Source organism: Battus philenor, unplaced genomic scaffold (genome assembly GCF_028537555.1).
Source record: "Battus philenor isolate CCGP_79_NKW_IND1 unplaced genomic scaffold, ilBatPhil1.0.hap1 SCAF_12, whole genome shotgun sequence".
In the NCBI taxonomy this organism is placed as follows: Eukaryota; Metazoa; Arthropoda; class Insecta; order Lepidoptera; family Papilionidae; genus Battus; species Battus philenor.
The window spans coordinates 2,998,963-3,019,569 of NW_027181674.1; the positions used below are offsets into that span (position 1 = coordinate 2,998,963).

General features: G+C 32.3%; 2 protein-coding genes across 2 annotated transcripts; one reads left to right on the plus strand and one right to left on the minus strand.

The window, feature by feature from the left end:
- The first annotated feature begins 4,475 nt into the window (after positions 1 to 4,475).
- LOC137932819 (lysozyme-like) lies at positions 4,476 to 7,031 on the plus strand. The gene is made up of 3 exons (XM_068776495.1): positions 4,476 to 4,635; positions 5,650 to 5,808; positions 6,892 to 7,031. Exons 1-3 carry the CDS (start codon positions 4,509 to 4,511, stop codon positions 7,029 to 7,031), a joined length of 426 nt encoding a protein of 141 aa, XP_068632596.1. The 5' UTR covers positions 4,476 to 4,508.
- Positions 7,032 to 9,785: 2,754 nt separating this feature from the next.
- On the minus strand, positions 9,786 to 14,152 carry LOC137933082 (lysozyme-like). Its single transcript, XM_068776857.1, has 3 exons — positions 14,017 to 14,152; positions 11,152 to 11,310; positions 9,786 to 10,024 (listed from the first exon to the last, which is right to left on the minus strand). The coding sequence occupies exons 1-3, from the start codon at positions 14,141 to 14,143 to the stop codon at positions 9,894 to 9,896; spliced, it is 417 nt and encodes a 138-aa protein (XP_068632958.1). The 5' UTR covers positions 14,144 to 14,152; the 3' UTR covers positions 9,786 to 9,893.
- Between the last annotated feature and the right edge of the window lie 6,455 nt (positions 14,153 to 20,607).

Here is a 20,607-nt window from a genome sequence, read left to right on the forward strand (position 1 = left end):
TAGGTCTCCTCCAAAAAGTCGCCACGATGACCGGTCCTGCGCTGACCGTATCCAGTGACTTCCTGCAACCTGAACTATGTCACCAGTCCACCTAGTGGAAGGTCTGCCCACGCTGCACCTACCGACTCATGGTCGCTACTCGAATCTTTCAGCTTCAGTTCAGGCTTTCGGTTCTCGGTTGAACGAACGACGTGCCTTGCCTACTTCAGAGGAGCATTTCTTCGAGCTATATCGGTAATCTTGGTTCTTCTGTGGTGGTGTGCTGGTGTCTCCTCATATCTAATAGATTCAGGCGTTACTTTGCGGAAGTCCATCCTAAGTAAGAACAAAGAAGGCAATAAAGTTATTGCATGACTACTCCTGAATTTTTTTTTGGCCCCCGCTATTGGGGGCTTCTCGTACTCCTAAATTTTTGGGATCAGGGACTTTGTTCAATAATTTTTTTTCAGTCTTTTATTTATTTATCACTCTCTTTACTTTTGTCCTTCACAATGTCTTTCGTTTTGCTCTTTTATACCTTCTTTCTTTCCTCGCCTTTCTTCCATCATCTTCTTACTCTAAGGTGGCTAGGTACATTTTATTTATTTTTATTTAATTTTATTTTACATGTAATTTATCTTACTACAGCTGCATTGGCGGAAGTCGCTATATATTGGTCCTTTTCTTACTTAGGTGTCCCCTCATAATTTGACTCGCAGCAAAACTCCTCAAAGCCTTCTCCATTGATCTCTTGATAACCTTGAGTCTTCATATGACGCCCGTTGTAAATGACCACATCCTGTATCAGAGATGCGATTAAAACGTAACATTTATGGATACGTATTTTATATTGTACTCTGTGATTATCTCAAATGAATAAATTAAATTAATTTTATGTAAATGCAGTCTTAAGTCTTTCTCCAAGTTTATATTATAAATTATTTAAGCACAATTAAATTTGTACGTAAATATAATCAATCATTGTATATGCCAATACTTTTTGCGTGATAAACAAATAGATATGAATAATTTGTTATATATAGAACATTATCAGTAGATACATTTGGTTGGCTTGTCGTGACCACAGTTTGTGTTATTAAAGATTTCGCTTTATAATTTCATCACGCTGCCAACTACAGTTTACATAATAATGGAATGTATCTTTTGTCGCGAATCATTATCGACGACAAGTATTCACAAGAATAATAACTATTTACAACTTAATTGTCTGTCATAATCTATGGTTTGCGTTATAGAAATTCTCTATGTATATATTTACATTTATTTACTATCAAAAATATAATACGCTTAACACACACAGACGAACTTTACACATACATACAAATTAATTTATAAATTAATATTAATAGCGTGTGTGGTAATACAATTAAACTTGAGTCTGAATTTTCTGTAATAAAGTTTATAATTGGTATATCTGCCAAAGGCACATTAAAATTTGAAATAAATTGAAAATAAAACGCCAAGTGAACATCTCGTAAAGACGTGATACGAAAATTATTGAAACTGCTGGGATTCCCCGCTGGTACCTATTTCAGGTCATTTAAAATCAGTAACTCTTTTGTCAGCAGTTGTAACTGCTAAACTGGTAAAAAAACTTAAAAGATATTTAACGGTGATCAAAAAAGCCAATAATGTCAACTCTTGCACCCTTCTACCTTTATCCCTCCCGATAAACATTTGTCTCCAATATACAAATATATATACATATATATACATATATATACGTATGTATGCATATATATGTATGTATGTATGGTATGTGTGCATACTTTGTATTTCATTAAGGGAAAAAATGTATTTAAATGAACTAATACAAATATACATTAAAAAAGTTTAAATTATTTTCGTCGCAGTTTTTCCACTTCTTTCTACATACAACAGTCTGCATCCAGCGTCTTCCGACGACCATGACGAGGTCATTCCGCTTGCTAATCTATAATCTTCACTCCAGAACCTTGAAGTACCAATGGCGTGGAGAGTGGCACCATCGCCTCCCTTGGAGACAAAGAGTTTCGGAACATCTTTCTCAGGTTGTATCGAAAAATCATAAAGTAAAATAAGTAATAATGCATCGTAGGTCGGGTCAGAAAAAAGACAAAATTACATATTGTTAATTTGCATAAATAAAGTATAGAAATAATGTAACATAATTCCTGAAATTAAACAAAATTGTAAAAACTCAAAAAATCAAAATTGAAACTTTACTGTCATATACCAAGACGGTGTAGTGAAGGAAGAGTAGAGAGGTGTAAAAGGAACCTATATAAATGGTAAGAGAATTAAATAAAATGTGAATAACGGAAGGAGAAGAGTAAAAAAGAATGTAATGGAAGAGAAGAGTGATAAAAAAATATGAATTGAAAAAATTTTAGTAAGTTAAAAAAATGATACCCAATTCCTATATTCGCAGCTAAAAATTTCTTTGTAAAAAGTTTAGGTTTCCTCCTTTGTAAATACCGTCAAATAGACTAATAAAAAAAGTTATATTAAATTCACAGCCCATTGAAAAAGAGGCTTCAAGAAGCACTGGAAACGCGTCATTTATTTTGAAAAATCGAAGTGAAGGTTTAATAACGGTAAATGAGTTTTGCGATTTCTTTACGAACATTGATCCGTCTTGGAACGAGTCTTATTTTTAAGAGGCAAATTGCTAATGTGACTGCTACGTGTCAGTATGAATTGAAGGAACTTTTAAAAACTTTGGCAGTTTTTAGGCGAGAGAAAATTACAAAGTATTGAATTACTTTGTTCATTGTTTAAGTCTAAAGAAATTTAAATAAAATGTTCAAAAACTTCAATTAAATTGACTTTTTATATGTTTTTTTTATTGTGTCACCTATACACGTCACGTTTCCTATATAGTCCTATATAAATTACCATTCTGTGTTTGCGGCATATTTATGTGACATGGCACGCGAATAAAAGGTTTTTACTATGTATATTTTCGTTTTTCTACGAATCTCCGAAATCATAGACGAAAGGAAGCATAGTCTTGTTTGTAGCTCGTTGGGTAAATGTAAGCTTACCACTGAGGAATATTGAAAATTAAACTTATGTATGTAAAGTCCGGGATCATCGGCTTAGGTGTAGCAAAATTTATTATCGCAAGAATTTCTGTATTAATCATAATTGCATTACAATAAAATTGTTGTCATAGATAAAAAAGTACTTTACCAATTAATCGTCGATTACAAGATTTTTTATCAAGACAAGGGCAACGTACAGTACGCCAGTGTTTCCCAACATGAGGCCCATGCTCCACAGGGGGGCAATGATTGTCATGGAGGGAAACGAAAAAACGAAAGTGGATTCGACATGAATTTAACCATTTCGCTTTAATATAAATTATAGTTACATAGTGGGGCGTAGCACATAGAAGGTTGAAAAATATTGGTGTACACTGTCATTCTATGGTTCATATACAACATATGTACGCAAATGGGTAATTTCGAATTTTTACTCATTATAGCTAATGACTCAGATAAGTTTCTTTAAGTTAATAGTTTAATAGGTTATATATAAATATAATTTCCAACACCTCGATTTGTTCAGTGAATAGACATTATTGTTGGATAACTAAAAGAAGAAGTATAGAATCTCTCAATTGTTGTTATGTGTTCTAGAATATTTGATTATGTTATTAAAATCAAAAAGACAGCGAATATTTTTTTATATTTACAGCGTAATTGATTATAAATGTAAAATCTTTAAAAAGCTGAATGTGTAGCGCATTCGCTATCAATTATTGTATGGTAAACACTATTTAAAAATCAAAAATTTCAGAATATACATAGATAATAGTATATATTATATATAATAGTATATAGTATATATATATAGTATATATATATATATAATAGTAAGAAAAAGCATTTTCAAAATTCGAATTTCTATATATTAAAATTAATTATCTGTCTTTGAAGACTGTACTGCTAGAATTTATTTTTTTTACGTTTCAGATGGATGCTGCCAATAGATAATAGCATTCCAATAAAAAATTGTATTTCAAAGTGATCACTTTATACACATTTAAATAATGTATAAAATATTTAATGGTTTGCTGGCAAATGAGCTACACTGAGCCATTTAAAGCTAATACATCTGTTACCAATCAGTCTGTATTTGGCGACAAAATAAATATTGCATATACTTTTATATAGATATATAGATCCACAATAAAAATATGTATATATATTTAAGAAGACTTATAGGTCACGACGGTTAAGCATTGCATTAAAACACTTTAAATCACTTCGTCTACAATATGAATACTAAATTTCTAAAACTATTTGGACCATTTTTGTAATTATAATTGTAACGTAATTAAAATATTTCGTATTTCTTTCCTCATATTAGATAACAAGTCAAAGGAATTCCCGCATGTTAACTGTAGGTATAATGCGATATATGTCTCACATATATAAACGATAACTCAATTGTTTAGCATTTATAGACATTCAAAGCGTTAACCGCACATTGTAAACAATTGTTCTTAAATTTTTGTCATCATGAAGCTATTAGTTTTCCTCTTTGTGATTACTTTGTTCTATCAGTTGGAAGCCAAGCAGCTGTCAAGATGTGAACTTGTGCGCGAGTTAAGAAGACACGGCTTTCCAGAGAACAAGATGAGAGATTGTAAGTGATAAAAAAGAATCTTTTTTGACAGAAGTTCCCGCCAAAAAATTAAATATTTTTTATCTTTTTGTGGTTGATAATTAAAAAAATATTTTTTCGTTACAATGTATCTTGTTTGAAATTCAATATTGATTTACGATTGACCATTTGTCAAAATTTAGTCGAAAAAAAAAACGTGTTATTTTTTAATTTACTTTAATACTTAAATTAAGAAAAATTATTTTAACGACATTTCGTTTTTAATTCTAACTCTGATATTTCAATTAAATTATCAATTCACAATTAAATAAAATTCCTTTTTTGGCGCCATATTTTTATAAAAGGGCGAACCATAAATCAAACGTCAAACCAAAATCGGATGATAAAACAAATCGAGACTAACACAGAAAAAGATTTAAAGAATCTACGTCACATATTTTTTAGAATGATTCCGTAAAAAAGTAAATGAATAATATGCGTACATTCTTTATATTACTAAAATTACAAATCTCCACTTTCTTTTTTTTACATTGTTACTGTGAGTAACTGTCCTATAAAAAAAACATAAAATTATGCTTCGATTGACTTATTTTGAAAAAAGAACATTCGATCTCACAGCGAATCTCCTAGCATAGACCACATTGCTTTCTGGGGGATCTTGAGTCTTCTTATAACGCCCGTCGTAAAAAACCAAGTCTCTATCCATAGGTTATAACCTGCAACACATACTGATCAAAGACTCGTCTTCAGACATTGCGGCATTTTGGACGAGAAGATATATTGGAACTTTCAGAACGCTATCTATTCGAGTTTGAACTTTATAATGAATCGATTTTGTATAACTGACAGCCGTTGTGTAAGGAAGGTTATCAAGTACGTGGCGAGCCCCGTGGGTGGGATCTCCACTAAGTGGAACGACGTAATAGTTTAGGCCAAGAAAAGTCGCCGGATACGTCCAGTGCAAGGCGTCGTGGAGATCTTTGGAGGTAATGATGATGAATGTATGTATTTAACAGTAAACACTTTTTTGTTAAGGGGTGTGCCTCGTGGAGAAAGAAAGTGGGCGTCGGACGCATATCGTTAGTAAACCAAATAGAAACGGATCGAGGGACTACGGTCTGTTCCAGATCAACGACATGTACTGGTGTAGCAAGACCAATAAGCCTGGAAAGGATTGCAACGTCACTTGTAAACGTAAGCACTTTTTTTTCTTCTGTATAATTTAGCTAACGAATCCAACATCGAAACGGCTACTTTCCTTCACGACAATGTTATTTATAAAATACCAAATAAACAGCAATTGAAGTTTGCCGATAATTGTAATTACAAGATTTTTTAAATGTATTAAGTAAACATAAAATACATAATTCCTTAGTAACTCATAAATACACAGAATGTAAAAATATAAATAAAATTATAGCATTCTCTATTGTTGCTGTCAGCTCTGTTATATATAACAAGTTATTAACAATATTATTAGCTATGCTATATTTATTATTGACATTGATTCACCACAACCTCTTTAAAATATGACATTTCCACTTTATGTAAAAAAAAAGTTAGTAATGACATTTGATAGAATACGATGAAATTGCGTCGCAGGTTAGTGCGGTTTATGTATTATATTCATATGAAGTTAAAAGTTTCACGCAAACATGATATTTCCACGTTTAACCCTTAAATGCATGACTTTTATTTATACTGTTAAAATAAAAATTCATCTTGCAGATAAGTACACTAAAATTCAGTTCATTCTTACTTTTTTAAAAACCTTATGTTGCATATATACAACACTATGGATTTACTCTCTCATTTTACGTTTAAGTGGTATGTTGCAGTTTTACATCATTACGCATTTAAGGATTAAAAATATTTAAGCTACATATTATACGTCCAATGCAAGGTATAGGCCTCCGCAAAGATCGCGACAATGGCCCGTACTGTGCTACCTGTATCCAGCGAATTCCCGCCATCTTAATTATGTCCATCGACCTAGTGGGGGCCTGCACACGCCGCGTCTCTACTCGAAAACCTTCCCGCCTCAAAAGCTATTGCTTGCACGAGGAACTTGCCTTGCTCACTGCCACTTGGGACGTGCCTTCCAACTACGTGGGAGACTTTGATTCTTCTGCGAATCTCTTCATTTCTGACGCAATGTCAAAGCGAAACTCCGAGCATTGTTCGTTCCATAGCTCTTCTAGCATTATTCTCATGGCTAAGGGAGTGAATGAGATCGAGCTTCAACTTAAAGCTAAGTTTGATGTTTGAATATTTCAGAGATCACTACAAATAATATATCAAGAGCTGCAGCGTGCGCTAAGAAGATATACCAACGACACGGGTTCAACGCCTGGTACGGCTGGAAGAATCACTGCAGAGGCAAAGCACTACCCAATATCAGCGCCTGCAGAAAATAAACATATTCTTAATAATAAAATTATTTTATAACTTAACGTTTTCATTATTAAAAGTATCAATGTCAATTATAAAGTCTAAGGACACATCAATTTTTGACTTTAAAAAGTTTATAACACATATTATTTACATATATTCAGGCAACTTGGATATAAATAATCAAAGCCTTTAACACGTTCACTGCGGCTTGAGGCCGATTCAGCCTCATGGTAGACTTTGCACTGGTGCGGCGCGTAAAACTCGTGTTTTCTCTCTAGTGCGGCGGCTGTTTTCACTCAACCGTATGAGATATGGCAAAGACAAATATAGCTTTCTTTATGTCTGCGAAGCATTGACTCAATATTGTAAAAAAAATGATTGAAACAGAAAAGGCCTCAACCGCACTACTAGGAAGTTCAGCTTGAGGCTGATTCGACCTCAGCCGCACCAGCTGAAAGTTCTTCAAAATTGGGCCCGCAGTGAACGTGTTAAGGAGTGAATGTACAGTTCGTTTAACTTTAAGCTTTAACACCGATTTCGTATCATCCTGTTTATTTTTTTACCCATAAACAAGTTAGTTCTTTTTATATAACCTTTCATCTGTTTTATCAGGAAGCATAATTCATTAAGTACAGGGTGCAAAGCTTCCATAAATATATAAACTAGTTGTACATTGAAAAAAAATACTTTTATAAATAATCGACAATACATGGTGCTAGTTAATATTATTTTATTTGTAAGTAATATATGAAAAGTTACTTTAAGAGTCGACGTTAAGCTTGATTAAAATTTAAATAGATTTAATTTTTGTTTCATTACAATTAATGCGTGGTACAACTTGCGCCTTTGGCCATAAAAATAATAAACATTTATCATAGTTTAATTTGTATATACATTAAATGTATAATCACCGATTTTATACAATTTATCATATATATAAACATATCATATATATGAGTTTATGCATCTATTGCTTATGACATTGTCTTGTTAATAATTCTATAATTATTAACTAAAATATCTATCGCATATTAATAAAACAAAAAATATTTATAATTTTTCATAGCGATCACTTTATTTCTTGAAATAAAAGAAGAAATAAATTAATTATTCCACATTTTATCATTTTATGCCCTATTTCATTTTATTATTTATATATACTAACCGATACATCTATTCGTAAATAAAAATTAAAAACGAACTGTCCTTTTTCTCCATAAGAACATCCTGCAAAGAATTAGATAGCAGAGGTTAACGGATAACACTGGATGCAGGCGGCTCTCAACTGGTCATCGAAATTTATGGTATCCAGCGGCATCCTACCGCTGTAATGATGATGGTTTGAACTCCATAGACTAAATTATTCATATATGCTATATACCTATCCCCCGATTTACACGGTACTTGTTTACACGGTCTTGTAAAAAAGATCACAACTGTTAAATAGCAAAATTATGCATTTTCTGCAAGCTTTTCGATTTACATGGTTTTGACTTGAAATTTTTTTATTTTTGATTTACAAGGTTTTCTCAGGAACGTATCTACCGTATAAATCGGATGATAGGTGTATTTAAATACACATGTGGCAAATTATAATGACGCAAAAATCACTAATAGACTCACAATAAATAACAGATAATTATAAGAATTAAACAAATTATTAAACTATTCAACGTGCCGTTATTTACAAGTATTTACTAATATCACTGCAGTGTAAAAAAATAATAAAATTTATCGTTAAAAAAAAACATAAATACTTCTCTTATCTCTGCATGTACACGAATACTTCGAACGATCACCGAACCATAATAAATCATAATAATAATTTTTTTTTTTCACTATATGGCGTTCACTTAAGAACGCGCCGTACTGGGTACTACAGCCACAATTATTATTTTTAAAAGTTAAATAATTCTTACGCGTTCGATTTCAAATTCGAACACCGATTTAAGAACGCCATCAGTGATATGGTCGCAACCATTGTGTTTGTATTAACGTTGTAAATAGTGTCTGTATGTATATAATACACAACCTCCAACAAAGCCAGGAGGCTTTCTTTTTCCTAGCCATCTAGAAGGAACAATTAATACACGCACGGGCGGTCACTCAACGTCAAAAAGACGACAATGACCGACTAGAAGGCCTCAAAAACAAAAAAAAATAATGGTTGTCAAAAATAATCGAATTTTATTGTAAAAACACTAATTTTGATAACTTTTTTTACTAAAATTATCTTAAATACCAAAAAAAATATATAGAATATGTTAAACATCACGTCGCTAATTAACAAGCAATATGAATGCGCTCTTAAAATATGATGATATGATAATTTTAAAATATATTTTTTTATTCATTAACATTATGTTTAAAATTCGTATTCTAATATAAATATTAATTTCAATATAAGTAGCAATATATCTGTTAATTTCGTGTTTTCAAATTATTGCATTACGTAAATTCAAATAACGTTTTGCGATATACTATGATGGCAAAAAGCCAAGAACCTACATGTTCATTAAAAAAATCAAATAATTTCTTCTGCCCCGCATCGTCATCCTTATTTCGGAAGGTCGTGACACCTGCACATAAAGTTATCTGCGACTTATACTACAACACGTGTTTTTATCTTTGTTGAAGCGCGGCATGAAGATTGGAAGGTTGGAGTCCTCTAGGAGGTTTACCCTCGACTCATTAACCATCAGTTGTTGAAGGTTATATCCGTTCTTCTCGGCTTTGTGATAAAAAATTCTCAATAAACAATGAAAAACAATCACTATAATTTATCATTTAATATAGTACATTATATTTTCTTATCAATTTATAAATGAAGAGATTACAATGACAAGTCTTCTGTTCTCTTTTCTTATTCTTAATTAATAAATACATTAGCAGGAACTGATATCTGGCAGGGAACCTTGGCAGTGATTTTTCCATCCGTACCAGGCGTTGAAACCGTGTCGTTTAAAAACTTTCTTAGCGCACTTGGCCGCTTTGGTGATGTCGTCAGTCAATAGATCTGTAAAATATATTAAGTATTTAGAAAAAGACTTTTAAAAACATTTATAGCGTAGGATTTGCATCCACACACAAGAAGGGCAGACGGAATTGTGTACAGACCGTTTTAAACCGTTCCTATTGAAAATCTAAAGGCCTAAGTTCAGCAGTGAGGTACTTATAGCTGAAGAATATCCTTAATACACCAGTAGATAAATTAAATCCACACCTTTTTAAACGGTTTTATTTAGTTCGACCCGTACGGAATTTATTTGTTTATTTATTTGGGTCAAAATTAGAAATTGAAATTTAAGCACCTTCCCGTTGTCAGATTGTACTGAAATTTGGTACACACATTTAATTTAGATGACAATACAATATAATAAAATCAATATCATTATAAATCTAAGATGGCCGCCGGTACAAAATGGCGTATTACATATTTTTCCTTAACCCCCTAAATATGGGTATAAAATGAAAGGGCTACACTAGTAAAACACGATGATTATGTCAAAATTTAAAATTCAAGATGGACGCCGTTCCAATATGGCGGACTAGGTACATATTTTTCCACAACCACCTAAATATGGGTAGCAAAAAACTGTTTAACTTAAAAGTTTCTTAAATGTATTTATTTATTAACTAATATTATGCACACACAGAAAAAATACTTTCAATCGCAGTAAAGCATAGATCTCCCTCAAATCAAGTGACTTATTGCGACCGCTATTATGTCATACCACCTAATTGAGGGTATCCTAAGTCGCGACGCGGGTTCGTCGCTACTCGAGATCCTATTTGACACAACAGCGGTCGCTTGCATGTGCTCACTGCCACTTAAGACTTGCAATTATTCGAGCTACGTCTGTACTTTATTGCTATATAGGTGTTATGGAATTTTCTTATGACTTTAATCGTAAACTACCACGCTGTAAATCTACAGATCATCACTGGAAACACACACGGTAGAAAGTTTTCAGACGTGGTATTTTAGACGAGATATTTCAGAGCTTCGTCGGCGACGTTAGTTCTTCTACCAATCCGATAGGATCTTGAAATGAAGCCAAGCCTAATTATCTTCATTGCTCTCTGCTTTTAACCATATAAGTGTAACTTATAAGTTATTAAATGACCAAAAAATAAACCCACCAGCGCAGGTGACGTTGCAGTCTTTTCCAGCAGTACTGGTGTTGCTGCACCAATATTTGTCATTGATCTGGAAGAGTCCGTAGTCCCGGGAGCCGTTCTTGTTCACCTTCCCAACTCGATGCGTGCGCCGAGAGCTTTCATTCTCCACCAAACACACCCCTGTATTCGTAACAAATTGTTATAATTGTATAGTATATATTAAAAAGTTTTTTATTCCTTAATTTAAGGGTACTTAATAACAATTTCCAAAAAAACTTTACACAAATTGTTATTAAGTACCCTTAAATTATTATTAACATATTATTTTATGTATGTATCTATCTATTTAGTGGTTGAAACATAAGTCTCTATTTGGGTATAGGCCTCTGTAACAGTTACGAAGGAGTTTAATTGTAATCTTAATAAAAAATATATTTTTATGTATAAAATTTTGAAACAGCCGCTTGTTATAAATTCCCTATTCCATTTTCAAACTTACGAATGGTATCATTTTTTTATTATATTTTGTAATTTTAGTAATAAACATAGTTTATGCCTCTCAATAATATACAGGATGATTGAAAATAAATAAGCAGTTTATATTTCTGTTATATACATATTAAAATAATTTTAAAGTAAAATAATGATTTATGGAAGACTTTAAAATATAAAATACTTCGTACGTTCAAACATGTGACGTTTCACTCCAAGCAAGAAATTCTGTCATGAGTAATAAAAAAAAATAAGTCTCTATGGTTATGATGTTGCGGATTTTATCAAAAACGTTGACTAACCCTGCCCTATTAATAGAGCGAGGCGATTATTTTTTGCAATAAAGAAATACAGACAACTTAACAAGCTGGTTTTGCTTTGATAAGGCCTGCCAACAAAGGTCAATGAACTACACCGATGCAGTGGACCGCTTGGCCGCTAAAACAAATATAGAATTTAAATATCGAACTCGATGTTTTTTTTTGTAAACATAAATTTCTTTTCGAAGTATAAGTAGTTAAGTGATGTTTGAATTTCAAAAAAACAACACTTTTATATAACCGAAGCGTTCTAGAACCTAAAATTATAAAAAAAAACATTCATCTAAAATACACTGGACGAATTATGGTGTGTATACTGGCGTAACTTTTTCTGCCAGGATTTTCGTCTTCTACCAATACTACGCTATTTCTTTTTAATTCTGGTATTTAATTTTTGTATATAACATATTTCGTTAAAAAATTGATAATATTTTTTGTGAACACAGATTAACATTCACAGAGTAAAATTTTAATACACATATTGAGAACCAATATTCGATATTTAAATTTATCTAAATATTTCTCATATAGTCACTGTACGTCCCAAATTATAAATAGAATAAATATCTGTTATCTGCAGATTATATACATTGAAAGTTGTGATTCAGAAAGATCGTATTAATTTAAATATTCTTCTTTAAACTTATTACTGTAATAAATAATATAATTTTATACCTTTCATTTATTTATTGAGATTATTTTTCAGTGTAAATTATTAATTTATCCCCTGTGGTCATGAAAATATGCAAGAATTGTCATACAATAAACGACAATCAAATTCAACTCCGCTACAATGACATCCCTCAATTTAAAATAACCTTAACATGTTAGATTTTTTGTGTTCATTATCACACTTACATTGGCAATTTTTAATGGTAATATATTTTATTATTAATAATATCATGATTTTGTAATACACTTGTTTGTTATGTCCAAAACTTTTACCACACAGGCCGTTCTATTGTGGAATAATTTATAGCTGAATATAAGACATGCTAAGTCACTACCTTTTTTAAGAAAATAGTTAAGAAATATGTACTAGACTATTAATTATTTATCCTTTAATTTTCATTCTCTTTTTTTCTTTTTCTTTTTGAGGCAAGTGCGATCCGAATTGTTGTTTTTATTTGTTATTGTGTTTATAAAAATTATACCGTATTTGCTACATACATGTGTATGTATGTTTATATTTGTACGTTTGTATACATATATGTTATGTACACTTTTACTACCCGTTATTTATACTTATATTGTTTTCATACTATGGTTGTCCAGAAGAAACTACCACCAACGATAAGACCACCCATTTATATTTTTTATTAATATGAAACTATGTATGTTTTCTAGCGTGTAAAATAAAGTATGTTAAATTTTATAATTATGAATACTTTTTGTATTTTTCACTTGTTTAATTCCTCAGATATCAATAGACTAAGCGTCGTTAATGTAACTGGGATACGATCGTACACAGTTAATTTTTAGCTCACCGACCTCTGCTTTCGTGATATCAATTTATATGAAGCTACATGAAGCCAAATCACATCGAATGCAATAGACTAGAACTCCCGATAAAACGTCGCCGAAAATTGTATACAGATTATTCGATTAAATTTAAAATATATATCTATTTAAATCTTGGAGTTGTTGTTTCAGCCTATATATACCCTCTGTAAGGCATAGGCCTTCTCAAAAGATATCTATGAGGAATATACCCTAATCGCCATGCTTGGCAGGCCCGTTGGCAGTGATCGCAGTGCAGTATTTACATACGCAGGGGTTGCTCGTGGCCTTGTTTGTGAGCAGTGGCAACACTATATAATTAATGCACCAAGTTTGAATCATATAAGATGATGAAGATACGTATCCTAGAAATCGAACTCGCGACCTTCGATCTCAAGTCTACTAGTCCTCTACCGCTAAAATTCCACTGCGCAAGCGTAGAATAAAGACTTTTTATAATCAACGTTCCAAGTTTGAATCTATTGAAATTCCGAAGTATCATCTAATGAGAAATGATTAATATTTTTATTAATGATTTGAAAATGGAATAAAAAAATTAAAAATATTTACTTACAATCTCTCATCTTGTCTTCGGGAAAACCGTGTCTTCTCAACTCTTGCACCAGTTCGCATCTGCTCAGCTGTTTAGCTTCGCATTGGAGGAAAATCGCAAGAGCGAATACAAGAACCAAGCACTTCATGATGACGGAATAAACAACTGTTCACACAAACGTACCAAGTTACTGTGACAGTAAGAACCAAATGTCTGAACTTAAATACGGCCAGGCCACGTATGTGTGCAATTAAAGACGGGAATGCGTCGACCGTATGTAAAAGGGGATTCCACGCTATCGTATCGTAAGGTTATAAAAACTAACCTTTGCATTCTTGTTATGTTTTCATAATCTAAATTTAAATTAAAATCTAACTGTTGATATGAGTAACATAAAAATTATTATAATTATATTAAATTAACTTCTATAATTATTAATCATTTATTAATCACAGAATTCATTTGAAATAAATGTAATTAGATTTAATAAAATTTCGCAAAACATTATTAGACTATCATTCATAAAATTCAAAATTCATATTAAAAGTAAATTGACATATAACACTTATTATTCAATAATGTTTAAGAGTAAAGAGAAAAAGGGAGAAAAAGAAGAAGAGTAACAAGAATATGTAAATGACAATAATCCTTAACAATTGTGTGTTTTGATTGTTTTGATTTCGTTTAGGCTATATCTGATAAAATGTATGTGTAAAAATTAAATACTTTAAACATAACCGTAAATTTTATAAAAAGATGTGTTATTGTGGAATTTCTTCCTGCTACTTCTCCACAGATAAAGAAAGTAAAAAAAATAATAAGTTGACGATCAATAAACGTCCTTTTAAAAGTTCAGAAGTTGAATAAACGAATTTTATCTTTAATGAATTAAAGTATAATTTAAAATTATTTAATATGTATTAAATGCAATATATTGCAATGACTTGATACTTTGTTTTCGAACGGCACCATGACCCGGTAGACGCAGCATGAGTAAGCCAAACATTAGGTTGACAGACGACATAGGTAAAGTCGCCGGAAGTCGCTGACCGCGGGAGACCGAGGGGCGCTTGTCACCTGCGACGTCCATCCACATGACGAACAGACGACCTTGTTAAGGTTGGAAACGCTGAATGCAAGCCTAGGACCAGTCCTATTGGAAATCTTTGAGGAGGCCTATTTCCAGCAGCGATAAGACGTTACCGCCACTCAGTCCCTCAAGAAGCGATTCTATGATTAATACATGTCACTAGTGAATATTTACGGAACACAAACGTGGTCTCTCAGTTAAGGCTTTAAGCTGTCAGTCGCTCAACAAACCATGAGAGGCTTACTTTCGGTATTTCTACACGAGTTCATATCAGGAATGTAAGACTTGGTTAAGATCGCCGGAAGACGTAGTATGCAGTTCGCTTTTAACCGATCCTTTTAAATCAGGCCTATGTCTAACTGTTTGCTCCCTACGGCCGAAATGATGATTATGATTGACTTAATTATATTGTTATTTAAATAAATAAAAAATTAACTGTGGTTAAAAAAGATTTAAAACTGCGGAAACCAATCAATGTTCTTTCGTTAGAGCATAAAAACTAAATGATATTATGCTAAATATATGGTTTTTTGCAAGAATAAGTCAAAATCACATCGATCACTTCAGATAATTTGTATTTTTTTATCAACGCCAATTTGTGAAAACTTGCTGTAGTTTAGTTTGTTTAACCTATTACAATAGACATATTTTCTTTGAAAAGGAGACCACTGCAGTGTGAATTTTGTCTATCGTTAGTATGCTACTGATGGTAATATGAATATGAAAAGAGAGAATTAATAATAGTGAAAAGTGTCGATTTTTAAAAATAAGCCACAAATTTCTTTGTTTTATTTTCTGTTGTTTACTTTTGATTAATAAAACACTCCCGTATAAAACGATTGTAATAGAAAAATTTAAAAATCATTTAAATATCTCTATTACAATTATAAATAAAAAGACATTAAAATAGACTATATTCAAATTTAACTATCTATTTTAAATAGATTAAATATTATTTAATATTTTGGCGCGAATATCTGTCAAAGTCAAGTAATAATACCAAATTTAGCAGACGTAGACAAATGATCAAACATTCTGTCAATAATTGCGGTCGACCGTGGAAATTTAACAGGATAATAGAGATCTATAAAAATTCATTCCGAAATAGGAAGAACGCTGCGGTGGATCCCCTGCGGTTATCCTCATCGACGCAATGTAAACATGATACAATTACATTGAATGAGTCATCTTTTACTAATGGATGCTATAACGAAAGATACCCATGTGAGCGTCAAATAGCTAATGTAATCTTTACAAATAAATAAGAAGTTAAAATTAAATAAAAAATAAGTATAATATTGATTATTTCTATTTTATTGTATGTTTACAATAACATAATAGATTTTTCCAGAAAGTGTAATATACAATGTATATACCAGAAGCATGAACAAATCTTGTGTATTTCAGATTCGACCTAGTTGAGTTAGATTCTAAGGGCAATGTATACACTTTTTCAAATCTCCCGTGAAATATGAGGATTTAAAAAATGGTTAACCTTTGCGTACGGCTACAACAGATAAATGACTTCATAGACGATATTATTTATATGTTTGCGTGAGGTTATTTCTATTCTATCTAATTTTAATTAAATATATCATTTCAAATTTTTTAAAACAAAATTGTACCGAGGTCTAAGAGGAGACTCTGACAAAAATAAGTAATATAATTCATTGTATGTTAAATAAAGAATTTTTGAATTTTAATTAGTTTTACACTGCGATTGATAGTAGTTGTCTTAAAGGGAAAAAAATTCTTATATCATCATTCCGTTATTATTTCTAAATAAGAAAGAAAAAGCTAAACACCGAGAGCACTAATCGGTGTAATAACTCCTGAAGATGCCCCGTGGAGGGGTGAAACACGTGTTGAGTGAATTTACGGTGGCGGTTGTGTAGTTGGCATTGTCTGTCGCATGCGCATTTACGAGCGGGCTGGCGGGCGGTGCACTTTCATGCACGACAACCACTGCATGTGCGGAAGTGGCTAGATATTGGTCCTTTCTTATTTAGGATGGACTTCCGCAATGTAACGCCTGGTTCCATTAAATATTATTTCTAAAACCAGTGATTTTTGTATAGGGTGTACCATACAATAATTGTCACTAATACATTCAACTCTATATATAGAGATAGATAGATAATAATTTTATAATTAATAATAACTAAGCCTTTATTTCTTAACTTACAGCCCATAATTTACAGTTTTAATATAAGTTATTAGTAATACTGTGATCGAAAAGTAAGGTGAATTGGTTTATAAAATGTAAATTCTTTATTATTCTTCCAAATCAATTTTATCCCCTCCAAAGTAATATCCGTCTGATAAAACGTACGTATATATATCATAGTCTTTTACCGGTATAGTCTTCAAAACTCTTTTCAAATCGGTTTTTATCTCTTCGACCGTGTCAAAACGGCGTTTACTCATTGGCCTTTTGACTTTGCTAAATACCCTTAAGTCGGAAGGAACTAAATCAAGCGATGGTTACAGAACGGTGTGAAACCAGTTTATGACGATTTATTTTAAAAAAAATTGAATGATTTATGCATGAATTACGATTTGACGCGTTGGAGACACAAAATGGTTTGGGCTGAACTAAATTTTTTACTTTTGACTAACAGATGCTTGGCAAATATTATAGACAGTTCTACCAACCTAAGAATAAAAGAATTATCTGCCTTCCTAATGCCCGGGAGTTTTAAATGACAATATCACCTTGCTTTTTAATCACAGTAGTATATATTAATTATTATACACTAGAGATGTGGATAATTAATTTAGTTCTATCCTTAGCCAATTTTATCCATCCTTTTCTTCTTAATTTGGTCACATCAGCCCACCGTAAGGAATACCAACTTTTATTTTCTATCCGACCCTATCCATTCTATGCATTTTAAGTTGCATATTTCATTAAGGAAACGAGCGACTGACCTGAGATTAGACAGATAGTTGTTTTTCGTTTATTTCTTTCATAACAAAAACATAGTCCATCTTTGGCTGGATATTGCATCCAATACCCGAGGCCTAACCAAATAACCTGCTACGTGCTTTAAATATGGATACAACCATATTAGTAAAGCATTTTATTTTTACTACATATACCCTTTCACACGTTTCTGTGTAATGCATCTAATGTTTTTTTTTATGCTTGATACCTCAAACATAAAAATTGAAAAAAAAACCTTACCGAGGATTTTTTTATTATTTCACGGCAATTGGATGTACAATTTTTGAATCTATCGAGTACAGACATACAGACACACTAATTTATGATTCATTGTATATATCACATATAAAAAATAACAAAAACCAGTATATATAAAAGTAAACACAAATGTATAGAGTGTACGTATAAACTTCTAATAAAATCTCTTTGGATGTACTATTTGTATAGGGCTGATTTGATGACAATGAGGTTACATGGGAAAAAAAACAATTTGTAATATTTTTTCGACTGAAATCAATACGTTTTTCTTGCAAATTTAGTGAATTAAAAAAAATATATTTACTGTCAACAGTTGTTGAGAATAAAACAAGGAGTTGGAATAAAACGGACGGTTAAATAAAAAGAGGGGTGTGGTCTTTCATCATGAAAGCGCTACAAAACCATACTAACAATACAAAACTATACTCAGCAAGTTCGGTTGGGAGGTGATCCACCTATAGCTCCAGCAGGTTACCGCAGCTTGAGTGGTTACCTGCTCAGCAAGAGGAATATGCCTTTAGACTACATCCCGTGACAATTCCGGTACAATATCTAAATATCGGAGCCAGCTTATCTAGTTCAAAGTAAGGATAGTCTCTTTAATGCATTCTTTGTGGCGTACGGGAAATGAGCGAGCCTTACAGTTTTATTACCTGCTTGAAGGTTTTTTTTTTATGACCCTCGCTATTGGGGGCCTCTCGTACCCCTATCTTGTGGTGGGACAGGGTCTTTTTTGGGCAATTAATTTTTTTCACTAAGTTTTTTTTTTTAATTTCCGTTCTCTGCTTCCATTCTTCACATGATCTTTCATTCCATTCTTTTATACCACATTTCTTCTTTCTGACCCTTTTGCTCTGTTCGTTTATCATTCTTCCCTTTTGCTTTTTACATTTTTTTAATTTATATTTTTATTTTACATTTTTTTTACACATTATTACTTATTATATAATTATTTCTATCACAGTTTTGTTTCTATTTACGTTTTTAATCTATTTATATTTTAATACTCTGTTTGTTTTATTTCTTTCTATCGCCCTTTTGGCGATCTCTTTACAAAGGGATATGAACGCCTGTTTGTCATCGCCGCCTATCAGGGAGGCTATTGTCTCCTCCCTGATTTCAACGCTAGGCCGGCACTCGAAGTCGAACCGGAGTCCCCCGAATGCGGGACACCGGGCCACAAGGTGGATCACGGTCTGGTCCACGCCCGGTTCACAGAAACACGAGGGGTCCTCCTTGAGCTTGAACCTGTGGAGGTACTCAGAGAACCCCCCGTGCCCCGTGAAGAGCTGGGCCGAGACCGCGTCCACCTCGATACTGCGGAGCACGCGGTAGGCTGAAGGTTAAGACGGTGGAGGTAAAACCTAACTTAAATAGATCCTAGCCCTCTGGTACGTATACTGTCCCCATTGATATAACCTATCGGACCAATTTTGGGGTCAGTATAATCAATAAAACAGCACAGGAAAAGAGGGTCTGTGTCGCTCTCTTCAGAAGTCTTTAGGTAGTGTCAGATTAACCCTTTCCACTCCAAGGCGGTTATGTAGCATCGATAAAATTTAATTGAATTATAGTATCTTGCGATTCTAGAATATGTTTCATTCATTCGTGATTCAAACATTAGCAACAAAAATCTTTCCTGTTTTAAAATTTTCCGCAAAAATAAGTATTACACCATGTCGAGTATCACTCGACAGTGGAGCTTGTGGAACAAAATCAGTGTCGAGTGACACTCGACATTGGAGTGGAAAGGGTTAACATCAAGAGAGGACTGCATAAACGACTTCTTGCCCGTTTTTGATTAGAAATTCAAAAATATCTATCAGCAATGGTTTGTCACTTCTTACAAGACGGAAAAAAATCATCAAACAATTTAAAAAAAAACCCTCAAAAACAATGTTAATTGTAATATAAATAATGTTCAATTCTAACACGGAAACACGACAAGCAACTGACATAAAAAACATGGGTTTTCAATATTAAAGCCACAAACACTTAACAAATGGCCTTGTGATTTAATTATCGACATTGCAAACGTAAGCCGCACTTAAATTTTTATTCCATGAGAGCCTTCAAGTAAAACATGAGAAAACTTATGATGATGAGTGAAAACGGTAAAGCCGTTTTTAAGTTATGGCATGACTATAACATACGCACTGGGGTATTCATATTTATATACATAGATAAATCGAATTTGCTGGAAAAAAAATTACAATTTTTTTGTTTTTTTTTCTGAAATTGTATCATTATGATGTATAAAAACAGAGGAAAAACATTAATAAACATTTATAATTCTTAAAATCTTATATTTTAAAAT